Source organism: Osmerus mordax, chromosome 14 (assembly GCF_038355195.1).
Source record: "Osmerus mordax isolate fOsmMor3 chromosome 14, fOsmMor3.pri, whole genome shotgun sequence".
Classification (NCBI taxonomy): domain Eukaryota; kingdom Metazoa; phylum Chordata; class Actinopteri; order Osmeriformes; family Osmeridae; genus Osmerus; species Osmerus mordax.
In genome coordinates, this window is record NC_090063.1 from 2,801,335 (window position 1) to 2,827,214 (window position 25,880).

At 42.3% G+C, this 25,880-nt stretch overlaps 4 protein-coding genes and 5 non-coding genes across 17 annotated transcripts; 2 read left to right on the top strand and 7 right to left on the bottom strand.

Moving 5' to 3' along the window:
- Positions 1-51: 51 nt before the first annotated feature.
- On the bottom strand, positions 52-5,100 carry rpl7a (ribosomal protein L7a). The gene is made up of 8 exons (XM_067250225.1): positions 5,082-5,100; positions 2,629-2,749; positions 1,779-1,928; positions 1,304-1,444; positions 1,016-1,095; positions 691-821; positions 372-441; positions 52-193 (listed from the first exon to the last, which is right to left on the bottom strand). The coding sequence occupies exons 1-8, from the start codon at positions 5,082-5,084 to the stop codon at positions 89-91; spliced, it is 801 nt and encodes a 266-aa protein (XP_067106326.1). The 5' UTR covers positions 5,085-5,100; the 3' UTR covers positions 52-88.
- On the bottom strand, positions 515-585 carry LOC136957078 (small nucleolar RNA SNORD36). The gene has a single exon (XR_010878281.1). It is a non-coding gene; the product is annotated as a small nucleolar RNA SNORD36 (small nucleolar RNA).
- LOC136957075 (small nucleolar RNA SNORD36) lies at positions 898-972 on the bottom strand. The gene has a single exon (XR_010878278.1). It is a non-coding gene; the product is annotated as a small nucleolar RNA SNORD36 (small nucleolar RNA).
- Positions 1,165-1,237, bottom strand: LOC136957079 (small nucleolar RNA SNORD36). Its single transcript, XR_010878282.1, has one exon. It is a non-coding gene; the product is annotated as a small nucleolar RNA SNORD36 (small nucleolar RNA).
- Positions 1,557-1,625, bottom strand: LOC136957065 (small nucleolar RNA SNORD24). Its single transcript, XR_010878268.1, has one exon. It is a non-coding gene; the product is annotated as a small nucleolar RNA SNORD24 (small nucleolar RNA).
- LOC136957080 (small nucleolar RNA SNORD24) lies at positions 2,020-2,091 on the bottom strand. Its single transcript, XR_010878283.1, has one exon. It is a non-coding gene; the product is annotated as a small nucleolar RNA SNORD24 (small nucleolar RNA).
- Positions 5,101-5,292: 192 nt separating the features above from the next.
- On the top strand, positions 5,293-9,267 carry med22 (mediator complex subunit 22). Of its 3 annotated transcripts, none has more exons than XM_067250226.1 (5): positions 5,293-5,387; positions 5,572-5,721; positions 5,904-5,984; positions 6,168-6,376; positions 7,871-9,267. In XM_067250226.1, exons 2-5 carry the CDS (start codon positions 5,599-5,601, stop codon positions 8,070-8,072), a joined length of 615 nt encoding a protein of 204 aa, XP_067106327.1. In that variant the 5' UTR covers positions 5,293-5,387; positions 5,572-5,598; the 3' UTR covers positions 8,073-9,267. The 3 variants fall into 3 exon arrangements, with proteins under 3 accessions (XP_067106327.1, XP_067106328.1, XP_067106329.1); XM_067250227.1 differs by lacking the exon at positions 7,871-9,267 and adding an exon at positions 7,253-7,861; XM_067250228.1 differs by lacking the exon at positions 7,871-9,267 and having other exon boundaries at positions 6,168-7,860.
- A 24-nt stretch (positions 9,268-9,291) lies between these two features.
- Positions 9,292-12,880, bottom strand: c14h9orf78 (chromosome 14 C9orf78 homolog). 2 transcript variants are annotated; one of them, XM_067250223.1, is made up of 9 exons: positions 12,698-12,880; positions 12,460-12,519; positions 11,962-12,013; positions 11,778-11,848; positions 10,968-11,045; positions 10,634-10,831; positions 10,255-10,391; positions 9,934-10,038; positions 9,292-9,581 (listed from the first exon to the last, which is right to left on the bottom strand). In XM_067250223.1, the coding sequence occupies exons 1-9, from the start codon at positions 12,775-12,777 to the stop codon at positions 9,484-9,486; spliced, it is 879 nt and encodes a 292-aa protein (XP_067106324.1). In that variant the 5' UTR covers positions 12,778-12,880; the 3' UTR covers positions 9,292-9,483. The 2 variants fall into 2 exon arrangements, with proteins under 2 accessions (XP_067106324.1, XP_067106325.1); XM_067250224.1 differs by lacking the exon at positions 12,460-12,519.
- On the top strand, positions 12,532-25,880 carry usp20 (ubiquitin specific peptidase 20). 6 transcript variants are annotated; one of them, XM_067250218.1, is made up of 25 exons: positions 12,532-12,680; positions 13,876-13,983; positions 14,174-14,227; positions 14,367-14,429; positions 14,567-14,704; positions 14,898-15,000; positions 15,340-15,409; positions 15,610-15,723; positions 15,954-16,053; positions 16,850-17,390; positions 17,582-17,731; positions 17,911-18,023; positions 19,172-19,344; positions 19,616-19,710; positions 20,525-20,558; positions 20,676-20,721; positions 20,882-21,062; positions 21,290-21,416; positions 22,283-22,452; positions 22,638-22,719; positions 22,913-23,021; positions 23,132-23,234; positions 23,348-23,416; positions 23,554-23,716; positions 24,313-25,880. In XM_067250218.1, exons 2-24 carry the CDS (start codon positions 13,903-13,905, stop codon positions 23,709-23,711), a joined length of 2,874 nt encoding a protein of 957 aa, XP_067106319.1. In that variant the 5' UTR covers positions 12,532-12,680; positions 13,876-13,902; the 3' UTR covers positions 23,712-23,716; positions 24,313-25,880. The 6 variants fall into 6 exon arrangements, with proteins under 6 accessions (XP_067106319.1, XP_067106318.1, XP_067106322.1 ...); XM_067250217.1 differs by lacking the exon at positions 12,532-12,680 and adding an exon at positions 13,234-13,509; XM_067250221.1 differs by lacking the exon at positions 12,532-12,680 and adding an exon at positions 13,234-13,509 and having other exon boundaries at positions 15,954-16,032.

The following is a 25,880-nucleotide window of genomic DNA, read 5'->3' on the forward strand; positions in this document are numbered from 1 at the left end:
ATTCATTCAACCTTGAAAAGTTACACCTTTAATAAAACAGACGGCATCAAGTTTTTCTTGGGGGACATTTATTTTAATATCAAACAGTTTATCCGAGCTTGGTGGCCAGCTCCTTGGCCTTTGCCTTCTCCAGCTTTGTGATGCGAGCGGTGGACTTGGGGCCCATGATGCCACCTCCCCAGTGACGACGAATCTGGAGGAGATAGTCAGTGAATTGCATATCAATGCAAACTGTACATTAAATAAAAAAGGTTAACCAATGTAAAGTGCAGTCATAGGTTAACCCCCCCCCCCCCCCCCCATCACTGCTAGTTCTAGTTCTCAATCTACCGAGTTTCATAGAGGCCTAGTCGCAAGATTTTAACACTCACCTCCTCATATCTGTCATTGTAGTTGGTCTTGATGGCTTCAACAAGCTTGGCAAGTGCACCTTTGTCCTCACTATAATAGAAAAATGTTCCATTTATGATTACTACTGACACTTTACCATGACAGAAGGGAAGTATTTTCATCTTTGGCTCAGGGTTAAAAAGCTCATGGAACCACATGGTTTGTTCAGGTGAAGAAATTCAAACATCATAGCCAAAGTGTTGACACATTCCCATCTACATCAGAAATCAAGAATCGACATTACCCGATAACAGCTCAGATTTTCAGCATCCAAAATTTGTACCGTCACGTTTCACTTACGGGTTGGTCTGTGTAAAGGCGACTGAAGTGCAGGTCTTTCTGTGCACCAGTCTTCCCAGCCTGGCTTTGCCCTTCACAATGCAGTATGGAACACCCATCTTGCGGCATAGGGCTGGCAGGAACACCACCAGCTACAGAGAAGGGCAAAAATGGCATCAAATCTGTATAATCTATCCAGGGACAAATGAATCCTTAATTCACATGATCTTTGCTCAGGGTTAAAAAGCTCGTGTTTTAATCCACATAGAGAATTCAGGTGAAGAAATTCAGACATCATTGCAAATGACCATATTTACAAGCAACAAAATTAGGTTCAGTGCACTACCTCGATAGGGTCCACATCGTGAGCGATGACGACCAGCTGAGCCTTCTTGTTCTCCACCAGAGTTGTAACTGTGTTCACACCTTTGGGACAAAACACAAGCCCAATTACAACTGCTCCATGTCTTTTGGTAAGACTGTTCTATGCTGGTTGATGCTCAGTGTTAAAAAGCCCTTAAAACTACATGCTTGGTTTCAGGTGAAGAAATTCAAGACATCATTGCATCAGAACCATGTTTTACTGAATTACAGTTTTAAACCCAGTCCTCCAGTTGATCAGTATGTAGCGTACCTGCACGGAGTACAGGAGGCCTCTTGGTTGGGGTGTCTCCTTTCCCAGCAGCCTTCTGCTCAGCACGAGCCAGCAGCCTCTGCTTCTTCTCCTGCTTGGTCTCTGGCCTATACTTGTGGGCCAGCTTGAAAAGCTGTGTGGCTGGGAGGGGAGGGCATGGTTGATAAATTACAATAATTTAAGAACTGATGGCAGTAGCAACCGTGTGAATAGCTACAGGAATTTTCAGATTAAGTCAGGGCGTTAAGTAGGATGCATCAGTGATCTTGGTGGAAATGTCATCATTGCTTTAAGATAGCAAATATTCTTCACATCATCTGCAGACACCTGAAATTCGAGGCTGTGTAAACTACCACCACAGGGGGTAAGTCAATCCCCCCCTCCCCAGCTTGTCTTATGAGATTGAGATTCAACTTTATTATACCACTTCCCCAGTACTAGTGTGAAAAACAGCACCCATGGTTCAACGTCTTACCTGTCTGACGGTCCAAAGCCTGCGTGAACTGGTTGATTGCAGGGGGAACCTTCAGGCGCTTGTACAGAATGGAACGCTGCCTCTGCAGGCGGATGTAGCGGGGCCATTTCACAAAGCGGGTCAGATCCCGTTTTGGCTGGACGTCCTGACCTGAACCACACAACATCAGGGAAAAGAGAACGAGCAGGCAGGGGAATTTAGAATCCATCATCAATCTAGGGTGGAAACAACTCTGTTTATGTGCATCAGCGATCTTGGTGGGAGCTGTCTGCATAATTATTAAGATAGCAAATATTATTTTACATCATCTGCACAGGAATATTTTAAGTACCAATACAAATCCAGCACTCTTCCACTGCATATTACCAGCTTGACCAGACCCTACATGGCTTTTCAATTGAGCATCACCTCCATCCTTGTTCCAAGCAAGCTTAGGCATTATCAAAAGGTGACTTAAACAGTATGCTACTGATTAGCCAGAGACCAGCAACATAGGGAATTGTGCACAAACCCACCATCATTTAAACATGCAGGTTACTACAGCAGCCACAATTTATTCCCTGGACTGCTCGGTTAAAAGGCAACCCTTAAAACCACACCATAGTCAATTGGCGGTGCAGACATTCTTCAGGTTGATTGCCATCAAATGGATGCAGGGGGGTGTTTGTCCTGTCTAAAATTACATGGCAGTGTCATGTGGTATCAACATGACAACCAGCTACATTGAAGGGGATCTAATCTGTTGTGGAAAACAAAGTACCCGATAACAAAAGTGAGTTGAGTCAAGCCGGTATCATGCGGTAGAAAAGTGTCTCCAGATACTGACCCATACTCATTTAAGGTTACTCACCAATGCCATAGTTCTTGGGCCTCTTCTCAAAGAGGGGGTTGACTACCTTCTTAGCTTCATGCTTCTTGGCCACTGAAGGGGCAGGTGCCACCTTCTTCCCCTTAGCCTTCTTTCCCTTAGGCTTTCAAAAGAACAAAATTATGTGTTTTAAACTGCAGCAACTAGTTTAAATACGACAGGATTGAAGATTTACCACAAAAAAGGTGAAGCCACATTTTACCAAGAACCGATTCTGATAAAGGGTAGCCTCATATTTGCTTGCTTAACACGAATAGCCAGCCTATCAAACTACTAACGTCACTGTGTCCAACCCGACTGTAAACCCGACCGCTGTAAACTACTATTGTCTAAACCCGAACGGGGTTTGGACACTCAGTTTCCGGTCTTTTTGCCAGCACTTTCTTTTGCTATCGCCAGTAAAGTGTAAGTAGTATTATTTTAGGCATACCAAACAATCTACGTGTAAAATTTCCTGAACATATTATGGACGTTTACATGTCTAAATAATATAGGAAAGTTACTTTGGCCGAAAGACCACTCGGCGACACTCGGGCGACGATCTTTACTCTGACAAGTGTGTCTGTGTTGTCATCGTACTGCTACTATGGGTTAGCATATGAGTGTATGTCAATGCTAGCTTAACCACTTTGTCTTGCCAATGAAAATACACGATCATGTGTGACGTGATCTGTAGTCGAAGGGAGTTACGGTGCGTGTCCACTGCAGCGACGCGAATCGCTTGCCATCGCTCGCCTTCCCACAGTTCACCACGCTCGGGGGCGTTTCAAACAGATTAATGTAAAATGTAGTTCTCTAAAGTCACTGTTGTAGTTGTCATGGCCAAGTGTGCAGACTTGGGTTTACATGCTCGCAACATCGATCAAAATACAACTTGTATACAAAACTGTTTAATAGACATAAACGTTGACATGTGTAAAAAACGTTTTAATATATTACTCAAAGTCTGCTAATCTGTCGATACGATAGGGAGTTCCAGCCGGGCTAGCTAGCTACTGTAGTTACCTCAGAACGAAGTTACGTAATGTGACTAGACTGAATTTGAAAGTACAAGCACCAACAACTTCGGCAACCTTGCGCCATGCATCGTTTTTTTATTAACATCTCTGTACGAATACAGAGATGTGTCGTACAACACCGGGTAAGCAGCTACACAAGCAATTATTTTCTCCTCCATTCTGAAACGGAGAGCTAGAAATGTTTACCATGGTTGCTACGTTACGAGAAACAGGAAAACAATCCGATTGGCCATCGCTAGCGAAAATCGCAACTCATTTGCATCAACTTGAGAAAATCTCAACTCGAATCGCGTCGCTACCCACAATGCACCACGCAAGCGATTCGCCTGGCTCCATTGAAAATGAATGGAAAACATCGCGTCGCTCGCATCGCTGCAGTGGACAAGCACCGTTAGGGATGGGGGCTAGCAAACTGAGAAGAGTTAAACAAAACATCCAGCAGGTGGTGTTATACAGTCAAATTGAGATTTTATCGCATAGTTTGGAGCTGTTGAAGCGTGATATCTTATTGTGGAGGACATAACTACGTCCCCCGGATATGTTGACAGCATTGATGGTCAGTTTGGTGACCCTGGATCAAGTTAATATCCCCAGAAAAACAGCAGCGGCCAGTGTTTAGAAGTGCAGTCGGGTTTGGACAAGGGTAGCGCACGGCTAATTTACCGGCGCCAGCATCATTTGACCGGCTCTAGTAAAGGCTAAACTATCTAAATTTTTAAACAATATTTAGCTCGAAAGGTAAGAAGTTAAAGCTTAACGTGAAATCAGTAAATCAGCTGAAAACGTGATACGATTGTTTTTATCAATATTTGAAGCGGCATTTTATCATAATGTTAGCTAAATTGGACACAGTGACGCTAGGCTACATTTAGCAAATCAGGGTCCATCACTTCATTACCATTCAATCGTTTTATGTTTACATTTAAATCATACTTGATAACAAAAACTACCTCTCACCCCTTGCTAATTTTTCACCTAATTCATTCCACGTCAAATGCGTAAAACGGGCCTACGTCGCTAAACCAGTTAGCAAATTGTCTAGTCCGCTTCCTTTAACACTAACTTGCACCGTAGAAAAATTATACTAAAACCCCTAAACACTTGCAGATTATGAGATGTACGGTTAACTACTAAATAACCGCTTCAAAACACCGCAGAGTAGGTGGAAATCTGTCCCATAACACGTTGTAACGTTAAATCTCGTGTGTCGTTTAACCGACAGCACTATGGCAATTTCTTAACAGGATTTAATATCAATCAAAACATCATACATTACCATAATAACATGACGTTGGTATTTACATGATGTACAATTGGCATATATAGCACATGTCGTGATTCAATGTAGTTACAACGAGATGTTTTAGGATGAAAACCTTATAGTTTTCTTCCCAGATGAAAAGTCTGCACACTCACCATGTTGGATCAGACAGAAAGGAAGGCCAATGGATTGTGGGTAATTTAAGTACCGCGAGAGTTTTAGTTCCTTGTACTTTTGCTCAAGAGCACGGATCTGGGGTCCGCTCATGCAGTTACAAGTGTACTTTAAGTGTACACATAACTGACTCAGAGTCGGTATTCAGATGGTACTCGCAACCTTGCCTTTATATACGTCATCATCAGTCGACAACATTTTCGTTCCGTTTTTAGCACAGTAAGGAGGATTAGATGTTTGTGTTTTTATATATCTGCCAACGTTCTTCAAAAAATATGCAATAGCTGGTAAGTGAGGAGATTTCGATTTATTTTACACAGGCAGTAGATGACCGTTGATTGACCGTTGTGGGTTAATGTAATACCTTTTTTTTCAATAGGCCTGTGTTTGATGACAAAAATCCAGCTTGTATTTAGCCCCAGTGTGATATTACTCATGGAGTGCATTTTATGTGTTTGTGGTACGGGTTAGGTTTTCTGCTTTCTTCTCTCCATCAACATGGCCGCTCAGAGAGTGCTCCCTCAAAGTAAAGAAACGCTTCTTCAGAACTACAACAAAAGACTCAAGGATGATATCCGGTCCATTCTAGACAACTTCACAGAAATCATTAAAACTGCAAAGGTGTGTTTGGTAGTTTCTGAGTACTACAGTATCTGAAGACTGATTTTGAGTCAGCAGTTTTTCTCCTGGACCAATTTCAAGGACACACCTTCATTTAATGCATGCACGAAAATACAAAATCCCTCCATATATGTCATGGATAGAGATATTCAAATGAACTTTTAAGTGATTTTGTTTTACAGGTAGAGGATGAGACCCAGGTCTCTCGAGCTACCCAGGGGGAGCAAGACCACTATGAGATGCATGTCAGGGCAGCCAACATTGTAAGTCCATGTCAGACACTTTCTTGCACCCTCACACATCTATCTTGAGGAGTACTTGAATATTAATTGCTTTTGTAGTATAGTCTGTGCAAAGTGGTGTAAACCCTAAAATGGCCTATTCTTCCACTTGGTTATCCCTCCCAAGTGATTGTGTGTATTCCTTTGCCACTGTTGTGGTAACAGGTGCGTGCGGGTGAGTCGCTGATGAAGCTGGTGTCCGACCTGAAGCAGTTCCTGATTCTGAATGACTTCCCATCCGTGAACGAGGCCATCAGCCTGCAGAACCACCAGCTGCGCTCACTGCAGGAAGAGTGCGATAAGAAGCTCACTTCCCTCCGCGACGAGATCGCTATCGACCTGTACGAGCTAGAGGAAGAATATTACTCCTCCAGGTACAAGTAGAAGGCTCACACCGCCACTTAGTTAGCCCCCCACCCTGTGCCTACCTATTGCCCCACCCCACCCATTCTCCCTTATCACCACTCATCACACCACTCTGCCTTATTAGTTGTTTCCCACCATCTCATACTGTTTTCATCTTTGATTAGATTGGCTGCACTTACAGTAGCTAAACATCCTATTGAACAGTAAATACAATGTTGCAGATGAGAATATAAAGTGGCTGAAGTGCAATAGCATCAGTGGTTCAGGTCATGATGTCACTTGGTCAGTATTATCTATGGCCCTACTTATGTGTGAATTAAGTGCCTTGTTCTATATGACCCAGGGAGTTATCATGGGTGTTATTTCAGTCTGTTTGGAAGGCAGGAAGTCCCTATGTGGTTATAAGGAGTTTCTCAAATATGTGGTAACAATGAAAGAACTGTATTATAAAAGCACTTTACAAAAAGGTATTGTGTACATTTTAAGGACTTACAGTTATTGTGTAATTAATACTTTTATGCAGGGCTCATGGATGTTAAGATCTAGACTGTACAGATTTGTGAAACTTCAAGCATAAGGCTTTGGATGGGGAAGTTATCATATTCTACAGTACCTCCCCATGATGTACCAAAATTTGCAAAGATAAAACAAATTTATAAATAACCAAAAACAATATAAAAATAATATAATCAAACATATCTAGGACCATTATTGTTGATATGTATGTTTATTATTATCAGCTGTGTATTCATAGCCTTCCTGATATTTTTAGATTTGTGTTATTTATTTTCTATAGAAAGATGTATGACTATCAAACAAAGGAAGAAAGTTTCCTAGACCTTGCCTTCTGTAAACAGAATCTAGCATGTTGTATTTTTTTACAGATGTCTCTATCCCTCAAAGTGACACTATTCGTAACTGCAAACCATGTCCAGCAAGCATGCACAGTTGCACACTCATTTACCATACATGGCCATGTGTATCCCGTCTGTCAGCTATTTTCATAGGCTTATGCTCTATTTAGTCAAAAATAAAATAGAGACAAAATAATGAAGTAGTTTGTCTAATTTGTTTTATTGAGATACCTGAAAGCTGTTTTTGAATGCTTCTTGGCCACGCTAGGTATGGTACTCTTTTTTACAGAACCTGATTTTGCACCTTGTTCTTTCTCCTGTATCAGGCCCTAAAAATGCAAATCATTATGCCTCAGAAATATGTATATTTTAATACATTGTACCTGATATCCTCCTTTTTTACAGTAATATTTACAGCATAAACTGATACTGGCCATGTTAACCCTGCAGTATCACAGCGCCAGATGTGATGCTCTGACATTCTACTTGCTTGCCCTTTCTCACTGCTAATCCTAACCCTGCCTGTCACTCTTGCAGCTGTACCTGTGTATTTCAAGGGTAGCTTTATGGTGTGTCTGGATGTACCTACCTGCTTGCTTCTCTGCTGTGCTGATTCTATGCCTCCCCTATGGTTTGTGTTCTGGAAAGTTACAGTCAGTGGGAAAGTACCGACCTGCCCCTGTGTGAGGCCTACCACCGCCGGGACAGTTGGGCCTCCCCAGGCATCGCCTCTGGTTCTGCCCAGGGGGCTGCGGAGGACGCCGAGGGACCAGACTCTCAGGAGGCCACGCCTAAGCACCATGTGAACGGGCATGGGACCAGCAACGCTGCCGCCACTGAGAAACCCTGATGAGATGAAGCTAAGACAGAGACTGTGCAACACAGAGACAAGAGTTCTGTCAGCTTAAAACTAGTCTCTATAATGTAGTCTCATAATAGGTAGGGTAGTGGGAATGTAGTCCCGCTCAGCAAGGCAAGCCTTGCACTGAGCATTGTCTCTGGCGCTGAGGCCAAACATAACAGGACAGGACCTGTAACTGCTCCCTGGGCATTTCCTCTGTGCAGTCTTCCTAGAGACATGGCCACAGATGCATACAATACGAGAGAACTCACCATATACCTCCAATTGCCCAATTGAAGTCAGTGCATAAGCTAACACTCAGATCAGCACAAGGCATCACATTAACCGTTTAGACAAAAAACAGGAAATTCATCCTGCTGTTTAAGTTCTTGTAGCTACACTTTGTTTGCCATCTTCTCAATGTACAAGCACACTTTAAACAGTATTTTAAATATATTAAAATGTTGGAATACATGAGTTTCTTCCATGGCAGCAGCTTCTTCCCAGATATTTCCTTTTTGTATAATAAAATATGATGAGTATAGGACTGCATTTTACGTTCATGTTCTTGGATTTATTTTGTGAAATTATTTTTGTAATATGTACGTTCTTATTTTTGAATAAATTACCATCATCAATAAGAAGACAAATGTAATTGATCTCCCTTAAATGTCTGACACAATTACAAAATGTAACACTGCAACATACAAGTTATATACACTACTGTTCAAAAGTTTGGGGTCACCCAGACAATTCAGACGGTTTTCCATGAAAACTCACACTTTTATTTATCAAATAAGTTGCAAAATGAATAGAAAATATAGTCAAGACATTTACAAGGTTAGAAATAATTATTTTTATTTGAAATATTGATTTTGTTCAAAATTTGCTTTCGTCAAAGAATGCTCCATTTGCAGCAATTACAGCATTGGAGACCTTTGGCATTCTAATTCTTCTAATCATCCATTAGTCTTCTAAGGTAATTAGCAAACACAATGTACCATTTGAACACTGTAGTGAGAGTTGCTTGAAATGGGCGGCTATACACCTATGTAGATATTTCATTAAAAATACAGACGTTTCCACCTAGAATAGTCATTTACCACATTAACAACGTATAGTGTTTTTCTGATTAATTTAATGTTATCTTCAGTGAAAAAAAGTGCTTTTCTTTGAAAAATAAGGACATTTCTAAGTGACCCCAAATTTTTGCACGCACGCACACAATGACAACAAACACACAATGACAACAAACATGGGTATTTTTATTGTAGACATTAAGGAATGAAATGTGATACTTACATCATACCCTATCTTTAATTACATGACTGATATACATAATCACATCGTAGGCAAAACTTTTTGGAGAGAAATAGAATGGTGGAAAAGAAGTAACTATAGAAGATGCTCAAATGTTTCCTCAGTATCGGCGATTCATCTTCTTGAACTTCTCATAATGGTAGTCATCAGTGGCCTTCTCATTGTTGGGTCGTTTGCGATAGTTGACTGGAGATGCAGCTGTAAAAATTTAGATATGGTTTAAGTTTCAATTCTCTTTTTGGTTCAGCATTGGTAGATAATGGGATTCAAATGGAGTAAAATTGTACACATCTCGGGATAACAGAACGGAGCTAGGTACAGAACGACATTTACTCCTATAGTATGTACTATGTGCATGTTTACATCCTCAGATATAATAAGTCTTATCCAAATGGCTTTATTCTGATATTTATTTACTTCTCATGCATATTCAATGGGTTACTTCTTTTGTATTTATTCAGTAACTGCAGGGAGTTACTTGAACACTGGAATTTTCTTTTGGGATGAAAAAAAGCAAAGTCAATTGACCTTCCAGTCAGTCTTCTCTTACCTTCTGGACCAGGTTTCTCTGTGTCTCCTACCCTCAGCGGCCTGGCTTTGGGCTCTTCTCTGTGTCTGTGGTGTCTCTGGGGGGCATTCACATCCTCATGGTAGACTGAAGAAGACATATTCCAACCAGTTAGTTAAGGTAGTATTGCATGGCTTTGAAAATCCACATGACCACATCCTAACCCTGACAGCTTTCAGAAAGCCTCGTGAAATATTTTGAGCTGAATATAAATATAAATAAAAGTCCTGTTACTTTGGTCCATATTCTGTCTGCAAACATGTAAAGAACATTGTGTGACAGATGAACACAGACAGAACTCACAGCGGTTGTGCTGTACGTAGTTGACGGCGATGTTGGTCGGTACAAATGATGTGCCATTGTCCTTCTTCTTGTTCCTCTGTTCTGCCAGTAGTTTGGCCTTAGCTTCTTCTGTGTAAATTATGTTTTTTATCTTTGCACTGAAAGGAAATAACAGTAACAGTGCAATATAAGGATGAGGCCTGCAAAATATACGTTTTAAAAGTTGAAAAATATTCAGTTTCAGCAAAAAGAGGAAAGGAGTTGACAAAGAACCTGTTCTAAAGCAATGGATTATTTTACTGTAGCGACACCTGGATATGCAGGCATTTTATTGGATATTCAGCTGCACTAACTTGGAAATGCCAGTCATCTCATAGGATGTTTAGTTGAGGCTACTTACTCAATTCCCAGGTCCACCTCAGGAATTCCACTAAGCATCTGATTGGACAACATCTCCTCTGTCTTCTTGGCAGAGTTGACCCGGATGTTCTCCGGCAGCTCATACAGAAGGTCTTCAGCGTTTTTCACCTTCACCTTCTGTTCCTCTGCCTCCACCAGTCCTTTCTTCTTCTTCAGTTCTGTCTCAATGTACTTCATCCTTAGAAGTAGAATTACATTGTCAGAAATAAAGGAAGAATGAAAGAGGAAGACAGGAGGGAGAGTAGTGAGATTTAATACATTTGCAGTTTCAAACCATTTAAAAAGGTTTTGTAGCAATGAAAGTTAACACATACATGTCAGCATCTTCATCTCTTCTGTTTGTTTCTGCAGAAAAAGAGGTACCCAAATTCAGGTCGGTCTCATCCTCTGTCCTGAAAGTAGAAAATGTATTTGCATGTTAAACGTGACAAAACACAAGCCTAAACATATAAAAACAAGAACTATGATAATATTAGCAGAGAATGCCTAATAAGGGGAGAACTGTCACTCTCGGGAAACTTCCGGCTTCTGAACTGGTTGCTGTTCCACGAGGTTCCATATGAGGGCGCTCACAGGCGAATGCAGAATGAACTGAAGTCTATGGAGCTATACCCATCAAAATCCACTTTTCTCAGGATATAATTTTTTTAAATGTTCTTGTAATTTGAATGTTGCATTCGAAAGGAGAGGCAAAGAAAATACACACTGCTGGGTGTTAGATTTCGCTTTTTGTTCTAAAAGCCTTTTAAAATGTCAATGACGTCATACTCAGCATTCATTGGCAGAATGCTAGCGTGTTACGAGCAACAACGACTCACCCTGTAAGAAATCGAAAGGACATAAGTACTCGTTCATTCAACTTTCGACCTGTAATCCATGTTGAACTTGCAATCAGGCGAAAGAGACAAATGTAGCCGTCTAGCTCCATAGACTCCCCTTCATTTTGCACTCGCCCGCGATCACCCCCAGTGGAACTTAGGTGGAACTGCAACCAAATTCGGTACAATGGGGCTTAATAGGGAGTGAACAGGCTCTCCGACGGGCTCTGGTATGAATGTAATCTTATTTTAGGCTAAAAACGAAAAAACAGGAAAACAACTGAAGCCATTGAATGGTATGCTCACATGTCTCTGTTCCTGTCTTTGACTTTCTTCATGTCAACAACACCTCCCGTCTTCAGTTTAAAAGGGTCATCCTGTCAGAGACTTACATTTCATTGTTGAATCGCATTAACAGGTTCTATTACTGAACTACGAACTGTGCCAATTACATAAAGGGGAATAGGTGGAAAGTAAAGGGGTATGTTACGTCAATCGCAGCTTCCAGTGGTAGCTTCTCTCCCACCAACAAAGCGGCCACGCTAGACAACACAACAAAAACAAAATATGAATATAGCTGCAAGCAGCGAAGCGTGTTCCTGAAACATTGTGAACTGTGAAACAAGGGACAATGTCACAAAGTTTCCGAATGTTGACAAATGGGGTGGAAATGCCATCATTTTTTATTTATTTTATATTTGGCTGAGACCTGTAGCGCCACCTACGGTCGAATATGTGGTGTGAGTATGAGTGGTAGGCTATCAATGTGCCAACTCTAGTAAGACTAAATGTAGAGAAGCGGAGAAGTAGAATTAATAAACTCATCAAAAACAATAGGTTCCCTCCTCACGGGGGAACCCTAAATAACCAGTTATTCACATCACATCGCAGTAAAAACTGTGATATACGTGTTCTAATGATAACTGCGCATCCTGCTAGCTGTTGTGCGACTCGTGGAGGCAAGAAGATTGACATAACTGTAGATTACCTGACTCCGGTCTGTCTTTTCCGTAAACTTTGTAGCTCTTTGGCTTCGTCCAGTTTAGATCTGAGTACGGAAAATGCATTAGGCCTATTGATCATTTGACTAACATGACCAACTTTAACCTAAGATAGCTAGACTAGCTAGTAAAATGCTAAATAACAAAGCCAGCTAGCTAGCTAGCAAGCAAGACCAACAACGCAAGTGTGTTATTGTGGCCTAACAATGTAAAGTAGCTACCTACCTAACTTCAGCAGTTATCTCGTCTTCCTCTTCTTCTGAAGAACTTTCTCTTCTCCTCCTGAAATTCTTACCAGACGGCATTCTTGTAGTGTGCTAGCGAGATAGTTTAGTTTTATGTGTAAGTCTACTAGTACTGGTAGAGCTAGTAATTCCTAAAGCCAACAATGTTATCGGAACATCTAAAAGGGTAGGATGGAGGGTGAGACTAGTGGGGAAATAATTTAACGACGGACCTATTTGATTGTTGATGTAAACTCGATGACTATCTCCGTGCCCCATGGTACACGCCGAGTTTCATTTGGTACACAGTTTAGCACATTACACATATTGAATTATTGTGGGATTAAATGGAAGGATCCATATTGGTAAATTACTTTTATTTATAAAATCAGTACAGTGTCGTAACAGGTAGATACAAGCACATATACTACCTTATACCCGCATCAAATATAGCTTGCGGTAAAACCTTTTATACAAAAGGAATAGACCTCTTCAGACGCTGACTTTTATTCTTGAAAAGCCATTTGATATAGTCAATGCTGCGGCGGGGAATGTATTAGCTAGCTAGAGCTAGCTGGCTATCACAACAGCCACTACCTTTAGCTAACTACCAAAGCAACTCAATTTCTAGCACTTTGACTCTAAAATGAAATTCTCCCAGTGTTTATTTAATATTGATTGATGTTGGTAAATAGAATTCATTTACTTTAGAATGATTTGTTGAGACTGTCATCAACGATTTGTGAGATCGCAGTTGGAAAACAGGGCCTGTTTACTGTAATTTGCTGCAGAGCTGTCATTTGTGGTGGACAGGTTAGCGAGGTTTCTTCTACAACATGCTTGCTATATCGGTGTTTTCAAATTGTAGTCAGAGGCAGTGATATAATGTCACATTATTTTTGTACAAGCTGCAAATTGGTGTAAATTGTTGTTGGTGTTTTTTCTGTTTTACGCCCACACAATGAGCTAGCTAGCTGATGAAACACATTTTGTAAGATACGATGGTATACTGTAAGCTAGTTACTGTAGCTAGCTCTCTAATGTGTCAGACATAGTCTAGCCAATTAAAAATTTCGCACGCCTGGCTCGGTTTCTGCTGGAGTCTTTCAAATGGTTACGTTGCCATCTTCTAATGCTTTTCTAACCTCCATGGTCCCTTACACACCTGTGTTGTGATAGATCTGCATCTGAAAACATTTAACAGATATGGAAGATCAGAGGGACAACTGTCCTCATCTGGATTCCATAGGAGAGGTCACCAAGGAGGAACTTCTGCAAAAATCCAAGGTGGGATCTGTTGAACTATTATCCTCCCTGACATACAAGAAGCGGCTTTATACATTTTAAGTAAAAAATCAGACAATCCCTATCATTCCCATTGGATGTCAAAATGTTGTTGGATATATAATTACACTATTGAGAAAATAAAGGGTTCCAAGACTATAGCTAGTGTAACCTACTTTTCTGTCTTCTAAAGGGTACATGCCAGTCATGTGGAGCTGGAGGTCCCAACCTCTGGGCCTGTCTGCAGGTAAAAAAAACAACCTGATGTTTCCTCTGTCTGTACCATTTTTTGTATGACTAATATCAGGTATCATTAAACTTTACTCATGGATCCAATTTGGCTACTGTATTATTCAACCAGTAATGCCATGTGTTCCCATTGTTAGAGTGACTGCCCATATGTTGGGTGTGGCGAGTCGTTTTCAGATCACAGCACATTACATGCACAGGTAAGCACAATACTTCGCTGCTCTTCTGTCTGTACTTCTATAACTATCCTTTACCTTCATTACTCACTTTTGTAGACAGAAGTCTATGATAAATTAATGGTGGGTGTTTGTGCCTGTGTCTATGTTTGTTTCCCCAGGCAAAGAAGCATAACCTGACTGTGAACCTGACCACATTCAGGATATGGTGTTACATGTGTGAGCGGGAAGTCTTTTTGGACCAGAGACCTGTGGCACCTGCGTCCTTCACCCACCACCACCGCAAAACCTCTGAGCAGGTACGGGCTCGAACCAAGATCGGCCCAACCTGCTCACCTACAAACTGTCTACAGGTGTTTTACCAATCAGAAATGACAAAATCGCATCAATATGATTTTCTTTGGACTGGAAGAGTCAGAGCAGCTGTTGGTTTTTATTGTTGGTGTGACTTTATGAAGTTACATTCAGTTATAAAACATTCTGATGTTATAGGATACAGTGCATCACAATGTAGGACACAATTTGAAGGCAGTGCCTATCGCGGTGGCAGAGGAGGAGGGGTCCGAGTCAGAGGAGGATGAGCTCAAACCCAGAGGTGAGTATAGACCTCCTTTTGTCACTATTACCAAAGTTGCTGTGGTAGACTAACTTGAGAGATGTGCAAACTCAACATCTCATGCTTTAGTCAATGGAAAGCTATTTTTATGAGTGAGAAAGTAATTAGATTAGTTCTGACTATTCAAATATCTTCTATTATGTTTGTATTGATTAATTTAGCAGATGCTTTCAGCCCAATCAACAAACATGTTGAATATTGGAAGTACAGCAGATAATCAAGGACTGGAAATGTATGGTTCAGTAAAACAACATTGGAAAACAACTGCTGTAATGAAGTAATGGTCTTGTTGCTCTGGTCGCTTGTTCCTTTCCTAAGGCTTGACGGGAATGAAGAATATCGGGAACTCTTGTTACATGAACGCAGCCCTTCAAGCCCTGTCCAACTGGTGAGGTCACTTTCTGTCTTTGGAAGGTTTACATTTTCTCTCTCTTTTCTAGTATTTTTCTTTATACAACTTGTTAACATCCTGATATGATTGATGTTTGGCATGTGGCCTTGTTGTTGTTTGAAGTGTTGTTTCTGATTTGTTTGTTTTTTAACTCTACGTTCCTCTTTATATTCACTCTATCCTCTCCTTTTTTCCAGTCCTCCTCTTACTCAGTTCTTCCTGGACTGCAGTGGGCTGGTGAGGACAGATAAGAAGCCGGCTCTGTGTAAGAGCTATCAGAAGCTCATATCTGAACTCTGGCACAAGAAACGGTAAACAAACCACGTGTACAGTCACTTACACAAGACCCCATGTCTAATTTCTATCCCCATTGTTGCAGGACTGATTCAATGAGATAATGAACTGTAGCAGCAAAGATATATACTCAGATAAAACTCAAAACACTCTCATTAAAGAACATTGGTTGAATGAAAATGATTTGAAAATGACAAATTCAGTGAGTGGCCATCCTCACCCTCCTCCTCTTCCTCCCCCCTTATAGGCCCAGTTATGTTGTGCCCACGACTCTCTCCCATGGTATCAAACTGGTCAACCCCATGTTCCGAGGCTACGCCCAGCAGGTAGGGGGAACATCCCAGCAGGTAGGGATCCAGCCACGGCCGACTACACACCCCTCTCGAACCCCTGACCTAACCGCCATCCCTAAACCCTTTCAAGAGCCCACATAACCTCCTTGAAATGACCTTCCCCTGTGTTGCTGAACGGCTACTTACCACTGCAGTTATTGCTATTTCAAAGTAGGGTGTGAGCAAGACTGTGAGGTGATCTAGATCACCCAAAATCCAATGCCTGTGTTGTTGCCTTGTTTGGGTGAATTTGCCTAGAACAGTTTTGGCAATTGCTATGGACATTTATGCAAGATTCTGTTTAATTGTACCACTATAGAGCCAAGATGGTGTCAGTGTTGGATTTTATTTATTGTCTATTGATTGACATTGTATCCTACACACACACCCATACTCTTACAGACTTTACATACTGACTGCAAGTATCCAAAGATGTGTCCATAGGACCACAGTATTATAAATAAATAAATAAAAATGTATCTCAAAGCACTGTTCCTCCCATCTGTAGTTTATATGGAACAGGCCTTGTAATGGCTTCCTCCTCTGTAAAAATAAAAACAAAACAAAAAAATAAACCCACACTCTCCCTCTGTTCCTCGGTAACTGTGATTTATAGCTAGTTTCTTTATATCTGTAAAACACACTTCCACCCATGCATATACGCACAAGCGCTAGCTAACCAGCTGTGCTTCTCCTAAATCCCTACATCCATCCCTCCACCTCCCTCCTATTTGTTGCTGTGCCTTTCATTCTGTACGTGTGCATGTTAATGTGTGTAGTTTAACCAGACCACCACTTTGTTTCTCTGCAGGACACCCAAGAATTCCTTCGCTGTCTGATGGACCAGCTGCACGAGGAGCTTAAGGAGCCTCTAACTGAGGGTGGGGGGGTGGGAGGGGGGATGGGCTTGGGTGAGGGGGGTGACGTGGACGAGCACCGGGATGGTGACCGCTCCCCCTCAGAGGACGAGTTCCTGTCCTGTGACTCAGGCTCCAGCAGCGACCGGGGAGAGGGCGGGGGGCTGGGGGACGCAGAGATGCTCATCCAGGACGAGGGTGTTGGACCAAGGCCTGGGGTGGGGGGTGGCGGGAGGCCAGCCGGGGTAATCTCGGAGAAGGAGAGGCTAAAGGAGAGGAGGGTGTCCGGCTCACCACTCCACGGGGGGTCCCAGGAGATGGACGAGGACGCAGACGTTGACACAGCGGCAGAGGACGGGACTTCTGAAAGGGGGGACAAGGAGGAGGAAGAGGAGGAAGCGGGGGTGACCCCCCCCAGCCCCCGTACCCAGGCCCCAAGTCTGGAACCAACTCAGGCTGAGATACAAGGAGAAGGACAGAGTAACAGTATTCCAGGTATGAGCTTCTAATGGGAGTGTGGTGGTTTTCTAGAGTGTGTCTTAAGTTTGTGAGTTGCAATGCATTGTTTCTTGAACTTGTGGTTTTATGTAGTGGATTACATCATTTATCCAGTGTGACAGGTACTTACATCTCATATACATATAACCCCACCCCCTTTTTTGTTGACAACATTGCCCCCTCTGCAGAGCCAGACAATGAAGCATCAATGTCCCACGCCCAGTCTCGCCCCTGCAGCCCTGTTCGCTCCGTTCAGGAGCTCCACCCCAAACTTTCTTCCAGCCCCCCACGGTCCAGCCCCCTCCGCTCTGCCCCCCCAGCCTACTCCTTCAAGAAAGGTACTGTCTGTGTCTCTTTTATACAATTGTTCTTTTTCTATCTTTCTCTTTCCTCCACATATTAACTCTCCATGCTTTTCTGCGTCCACCTACACATTTAAGTGCTAAAAAAGACTTCAGCAAACTAGTTATTCACTTTTTTGTCTCTCCTTCTTCCCCTCTCTCTCTCCCTTATCCAGCTCAGCTCCTGCTGGGGGCTAAGAAGAAGAAGCAGTCTCGTTACCGCAGTGTCATCTCTGACATCTTTGACGGCTCCATCCTCAGTCTGGTCCAGTGTCTCACCTGTGACAGGGTGAGCTGTGCTGTACTTCAGGGGGCACTACTCGCATGGGAACCTCGCGATACCCATTCACACCTGAACTAGTGCCCCTCTTGTACACAAACAGTATTGAGATATGTAATAGCTTGAGAGCTTGCAATGCTTATCAAATGCTACAAAATGCCTGAATTATGTCTAGAAGCACGTTGCATTTCTTTGACCCAAGGAAAAAAAGAAAAGAAAAAAAGGTTGATAGTTGGAGAGTAGTCACATATAGGGATGGAACGTTGTATTTGCCACAGAGCCATGGTTTGCAAGTGCGCTGGTTGGATGCGGCAGATAATATTCTCTTCATTTTCGTGCCACATGAAAGTAATTCTGTTGGGCTGCATGCAGAAGTTCTGAACAAACTCTCTGATGGGATGTCCTACAGACCCGTATGGATTTGTACCAAAATAGAATTTATGGCTGGCTTCTATCTAGAGTTTATATGCATTTATTAGTCATCTGAGTGGAGAGAGTAACAGCAGAGCATAATTATGACTTAAGAATAATGAAAAGATCAGACATGCATATGGTCTGCTGCAAAGTTTCTCTGAGGCATGAAGGTCAGAGGGCACACTTTTTATACAGAACTAAATGATAACAGAAGAAATACAACCAACAGGTATTAGCCTACAGTGCATGGTCTTAATCACAGACAAGACGGTTATCATATATCAGTCAGGCTCAACCTATCAGAAGGCATCCTTCAGCCACAGGGCCAAAATACTTAGAAACCTAGGCACTGGCCCCTGACTGGCCCATTGATGGTCTCTTGCAGCTGAGTGGCCTGTCCTCTACAACCGTCCCTCTATAATCAATGTGAATCAATACGTTTACATTTAGTCATTTAGCAGACGCTCTTATCCAGAGCGACTTACAGTAAGTACAGGGACATTCCCCCCGAAGCAAGTAGGGTGAAGTGCCTTGCCGAAGGACACAACGTCATTTGGCACGGCCGGGAATCGAACTGGCAACCTTCAGATTACTAGCCTGACTCCCTCACCGCTCAGCCACCTGACTCCCAATACAATCAATAAGACCGAGAAGATGATGCTAAATAATATGATTGAATTGAATATGAAGAATGTACTACTTGTTCTCATAATAACTCAACAATTTGATTATCCCTCCGGTAGGTATCTACAACAGTGGAGACCTTCCAGGACCTGTCCCTTCCTATCCCAGGAAAGGAGGATCTGGCAAAGCTCCACTCCTCCATCCACCAGAACCTACCCGCCAAGACCGGCGTCTGTCCAGACACTTATGGCTCCCAGGGCTGGATCTCCTACATCATGGACTCCATACGGAGGTCAGGGGTCAGGGGTCAGAGGTTACAGAGCAGGGTCAGGAAGGACTTGGAGGAGGTTAGTATATAGTGGGCAGTGTTTGAGGGGCTGAGGTAAGAGTAGTTGATGACTTTTGGGGGACTTGAGTGTATGCTTTCATAAGAGACTTGCTAAAAGAATGCAGCGTGAGTTAAAAAGGAAAGATCCAATGTTAAAAAAAAATCGGTACACCCTGACTTGATTTGTGTGGTCCTTGACTTGGTCCTCTCCTCTTTCCTCTCCCCCCTCCTGCAGATTTGTTGTTTCCTGCATCCCCAGCTGGTTCTGGGGTCCCATGGTAACCCTGGAAGACTGTCTCGCTGCCTTCTTTGCTGCTGATGAACTCAAAGGTAGGAAGAAGAAAAAGAAACAGATGAAGAAATATACCTCTACTCGTGCTTCATCCACAGCAGACTCTGCTCTAAACACATCAGTTACATGCTTTTGAAAATTTCAGTGAACACTCACTCATTTAGTTCAAAGTTTCTACCCCAATCTTCTCAATGTTAAAGGTGGTGTATGCAAGTTTTGCAAAGCTAGCTATTTTAGCTTCTATTCCAAATGATTCAAACCATAAAATCCAACCCCCTCCCTTCAAAGCCATTCCCGCAAAACACATGAAGCCGGGAGACCAGTCAAGTTAGTCCACAAGAGTTTTTTTTCACAAATTACCCCATGTCGCATTCACATGTAAGAACACACAAAACACTATCATAATGAACATAAACATGGCTAACGTTAGTACCCACAACTTTCATCTTTTAACTGTGAAATCTGGAACTGAATTTATTGCCTGCTCTTTCTCCACCATTCTTGCCTAGCCTGGTTGAAAACTACAGTAACGCGCAATGAGTGCAGGGGCAGAGTGCACGCAGGTAGACAGACAGGTAGCCCGTCCAATCATTAGTCTCAGAATGGTCTAAATGATTTGTCATGTTTATTACAGTCCTGCAAAGCCCACAGATGTCAGATAGATTTCATGTTACCATGAAACCTTTAGATGTATTGGTTGCTATCAAGATGTGAAGTTTATTTTGGCAAATATGACAAAAGGTGCTTCTCAACAACATTGCCTACACCAGCTTTAACTAAAGTGGCTGTATAACTCTGGAGTTCAGTGTGCCTGTTCTACACAACTCATATCCCTATGTCATTGTTTTACAGGGGACAACATGTACAGCTGTGAAAGATGTAAAAAGTGAGCTTTAAAAAACGTTTTTCTCAAGTTGTGAAATATTTACTCAGAATTCTAGTATTGCGATGACTTTATCATCAAAGGAAGATCAGCACACGCCTTTCCGCTTATTTCCGGCAGGTTGAGAAATGGTGTTAAATATTGCAAAGTGCTTCGTCTACCAGAGGTAAACATTTCTTCTGCCAGCCTTGGTCATGTGTGGACTTCACCACACTGACATCCTGTTTTAAACCCTGTTGGTGAAAGTGTGGTGAGTGATAATTAAGCATTTGAAGATGAGTCATATCCTGTTTCATCAGTGCGTGCGTGTGTATGTCCTGACACAGATTCTGTGCATTCACCTGAAGCGCTTTCGCCACGAGGTCATGTACTCCTTCAAAATCAACAGCCACGTCTCTTTCCCCTTGGAGGGCCTTGACCTCCGACCTTTCCTGGCCAAGGAGAGCCCCTCCCAGATCACCACCTATGACCTGCTGTCCGTTATCTGTCACCATGGAACTGCAGGAAGTCAGTTTTCATTCTCTACATAACAAGAACTGCATGAGCTTAATTCATCTGTAGGACTGTGCTTACCGTTAAAAGCAGCCATTTGTTAAATACTCTTAATCTCCTATCTCTTTCATCTCTTCCACGCATTTCTTCTCCTGTGTGATTTATCTCCCCATTGTTGAGGCTTTCTCTCTACCTTTCCTCTAATCTTTCTCCCTCTCTCTTTCAACCCTCTGTCTTTCCAGGTGGCCACTACATAGCCTACTGTCAGAATGTGATTAACGGCCAGTGGTATGAGTTTGATGACCAGTACGTGACCGAGGTCCATGAGATGGTGGTGCAGAACGCTGAAGCATATGTCTTATTCTACAGGTCAAACATCAGACCTAACATGCAGACACAACTTTTACAGAACAGCTGAAATGGAAGATAACACAAGTTAAAGCTGGTCTATGGAATGATTAAATCACGTTTTTAATTTATTAATATAAATACCGTAATTTTCTGACCATAAGCCGCGCCTTTTTTCCCATTTTTCGACCCTGCGGCTTATATAACGGTGCGGCTAATCTATGGATTTTTACAGCTAACGGCCACTAAGATATCAGTAAATTTTTGCTTAAAAAAAATATTAATATTCAAAGATGTGCACACTTTTTCAAGGTTTTTCAAAAGTAGCCAAAGTTAAGTGGTTAAATGATTGTGACGCTATTAAATAATTTTGCTGGGGAACCCCTAGCACTCCCTCAAGGACCACTGGTTGAAAACCACTGCTGTAGATCACTGCCGGTATGTGCGCTGGGAGCGCACCGTTTAAGTTTGAAAGTTGAAAAGTCTGTCTGAAACGCTATGTGATACAGTACAGTTTACACAGCACAGTATATGTTCTGTAGCTACTATTGCACTAAATGGTAACACTTGAATACGTTATGCAAATATGCAACTTGTTTGTTGAAATGTTAATAAATGGGAGCTTCCTCAAGCAGCCATCTCTTTCCCGACAATCCCCTCTGTGCACGAACCCTTACATATGGTAATTAAACATTAAAACACCTGCGGCTTATAGTCCAGTGCGGCTTATATATGTACACATCATTCAATTTAGCTGCTGCGGCTTATATTCAGGTGCGCCTTATAGTCCGAAAATTACGGTATATTATTTTTTTCAGATTACATGACTGTGTGTGTGTGTGTACCCATACATGTGTACCCATACATTTGCCCATGTGTTGGTACAGGAAGAGCAATGAGGACTCTGTGCGAGAGCGTCAGAAAGTGGTGGCTCTGGCCAACATGAAGGAACCCAGCCTGTTACAGTTTTACATCTCCAGAGAATGGCTCAACAAGTTCAACACTTTCACAGAGCCTGGCCCTATTGGCAACCACACCTTCCTCTGTCAGCACGGAGGTGAGGAACCAATCTAGCCTTCAACGGGGTCTCACACACATGCAAACACGTGTAAAGCCTATCAACAACAAACCATGTCATGCTAACTTTGGAAGTACGTTTTCAGTAAAGTCAAGGTCGGAGTGACTGACAACCTTGATTTATATAAGGTCACATCATGAGAACCTCGTGTGTGTTGTGTCCAGGGATTCCTCCTACTAAGTACCACTACATAGATGACCTGGTGGTGATCCTACCCCAGAACGTCTGGGAGTACCTCTACAACAGGTCAGCTGTCGGTTGGTTCTGTCTGTAACATTCTGTCTGTCTCTCACTGTCCCTTCATTCCTGAGCCGAAAATACGATTAGAACTTATGCACTTCTGATGCTTGATTTTCTGCTGTACTTTTTATTTGTATTTTTTACTCAAGCGTTTCCAAAATGAATAAAAAGGAATGTGTTGGTTTCTCTGTATCCCCAGTTTTGGAGGAGGCCCAGCAGTGAACCACCTGTACGTGTGTGCCATCTGCCAGGTTGAGATTGAAGCCCTGGCCAAGCGCAGGAAGGTGGAGATTGACACCTTTATCAAGGTAAGCCCGAGGATTGTGTGTTTATTTGGGTGTGTGCCTCACCTTTTTGTTTGTGTGTGTATGTGTACAGTATGAGCTACTGTGTCATTGGTGTGTGCGCGTGCATACAGCTAAACAAGGAGTTCCAGGCAGAGGAAGCACCTACCGTCATCCTCTGCATCAGCATGCAGTGGTTCCGGGAGTGGGAGAGCTTTGTCAAGGGCAAAGACAATGGTACGGGCAGACAGCACACCCAAAACAGTCAATACCTCTCCACACCCTACAGCCGTCTATCCACTCGTACACTTTGTTTAGATGTGACTTGATTGTATTTGTGTTGTTTTCAGAGCCTCCAGGGCCGATTGACAACAGTAAGATTGGTGTGATGAAAGTAGGACACATTCAACTCAAACAAGGCAAGTAACAAAGTTATGGCACATATTCTTATATGCTGGTGCACATTTGCTCAGGCTCTGTCTGTCTCATGGTGCCTCTTACTGTGGGCCCGTCCTGTCCTGTACCCCCGCCCCCCCCCCATCTCTCTCTCTTATAGGGGCCGATTATGGCCAGATCTCAGAGGAGACCTGGCTGTACCTCCTGGGGATCTACGGTGGAGGGCCAGAGATAGCAGTGAGACAGACCGTGGCCCCGGCCAACACAGAGAGCTTGTATGGGGAAAGGAAGATTGAGGCTGAGACCAGGGCGCTATGAGAGAGGTAACTCAGTGTGCACACACACATACACGTGTTTACAAACACTCAGATTACACATCTGACTCACATACACACGTTGGAGCACTTCAACATCCTTGCTTCCAAACATACTCAAACAAACACTTGGACGCAAACATACGCAGTCACACACACATTTACATGCTCACACACACAAGCACGCTCACAGTCACACATTATAGACATTAGCACACATAGAGAAGCCAGTTCTTTTTGTAGGGGGTGTGGAATGGATAAACATTTCTGGCTCTCACAAATACCTTCCCAGAACCCTACCAGGCTCCTGTACTTGACTGGTACTGGTCTTTATCAAGCTGAACATGATCTCTCTTCTCACTACATTCCTTTAGTGCACCAGAGGGTGTATGTGTGTGTATGTGTGGAAATCACCATATTTACTCATAAATAGCTTGTAAATCTGAAAATCACTGTCTGCAATGAACCTCTGGTTTCGGTCAGCGGTGGGGCTGTCCATTTGTTCTTGATTACTTATCCTTGACTAGATTTTCTCAACTTTTTTTTTCCAACTTTCTCCCTCTCCTCCATGTTGTCTGACTCCCTCCTCACTCCTTCTTTCACAGGAACCTTGGATGAATGTGCATGAAAGAAGAAGCCTTATTGGGAGCGCCATGTTTAAAATGTAGCGTCTCTTTATCGTCCCCTGCGAAAGACATAGTGGTACTCGAATTCTTCCTATCATAACTGTAGTGGAGTGTGCTATTTATTGAACCAATCTTAAGATGTTTAAATGGAAACAAAGAACATGTCATTCCTCCTCTGTGGGGCATTGTGGGTAGCTGTGGTGTGTTAAAATGGCCACTGTATTTGCTAGCTAGTGTGTGTGAATTGTTAAGCTTACCTGGTCTTGCTGGCACCGGACCAGATTGACTGATGTCACAACCCCTGTAGCCTCCACTACCAGGTTCCAAATATCTACCTGGTTTGGAATACTCCAGGTTTTCTGTCACGATCTGAATGCTACCAGGTTGTGACTCTATTTTACGGTGAATGTCACCAAATCTGGGAGTGGCGATATCAGTCTCCTGCACCAGGCTGAGGGATGAGAGGGACATGTGTTAACTGCTGCTTGATGACTGTGCCACATAAATAACTCACAGCTGAATAACTCTAATGTCAGCAGCACTCTGCACCATTTTAGCACTTTTTCCTTTTTGTTCCTGAGACAACCATAGTGAATTTATTGTTGTACATATTTATGAACTGGTTATGACCAGTCTTTACTTATTATGATTTGTGCAGAGTTTGCAGGGTTTGAGTCACTCAGGACCTGGATTACCACAGTTGTATGTAGATAGTCAATCTGTTTTAAAGAGTTAATTTATTGAAAACCGAATAAATGGATCGTTTTAATGTGATCCGAGGTGTCCTAGTGTAAGTTTACATGTATATAAAAGTATTCTATAAGTTATTTATTTAATGTTTAGAGACACAGGAGACATTGGTAGATGTAGCCTTGCCATCACAGAAGACTACATAACCCACAATGCACCTTTTCTCTTCTGCGAGAGAATAGAAGACAACTCCACCCTCACAATTTCTGTTAACGTACCCTTCAATCCCATCCAATTATGGATATATGCACAATTGGATTGGATGGCACTCGAAATAGGTTTGATTTTATTAGAATCAATAAACAATCAAAACGACTTTGAGGACGAGGACTAGTAGGAACATGAACATGGAACTGCCAGGCAGAGTGATTACCTTTTGATTCTTCCCTTCAGCCTTGTGAAACACAGGAGTCTCAGTATTCTAGATTACCATGAAAGGGTTAGTTGACAGAATGTGTTTCAACCAGTCTTTACAACAGAGTTGACCTCAGAAAACATATTTCGGGCTACATTAGCTGACCAATTTACCCAAAATACCTATTTTAGGATCCCTTGTCTGCAATTCATTGCTGTCAAGTTTGGAGACTATTGAAGTGACCCATCCCTTTGTTGTGTAAAAAATACAGTGGATTACACTATTAAATAAAACAAATTATACCAAATACCACAATGCTTGTGGAATTGATCAAGATATTGTTCAATTGAGTAATTACTCAGTTTCAGAAGAGTACACAAAAATGTGTCCCTTTTTAAAGAAATTATTAATGATTACTTTATTTTCTTTTTTTCTGAATATG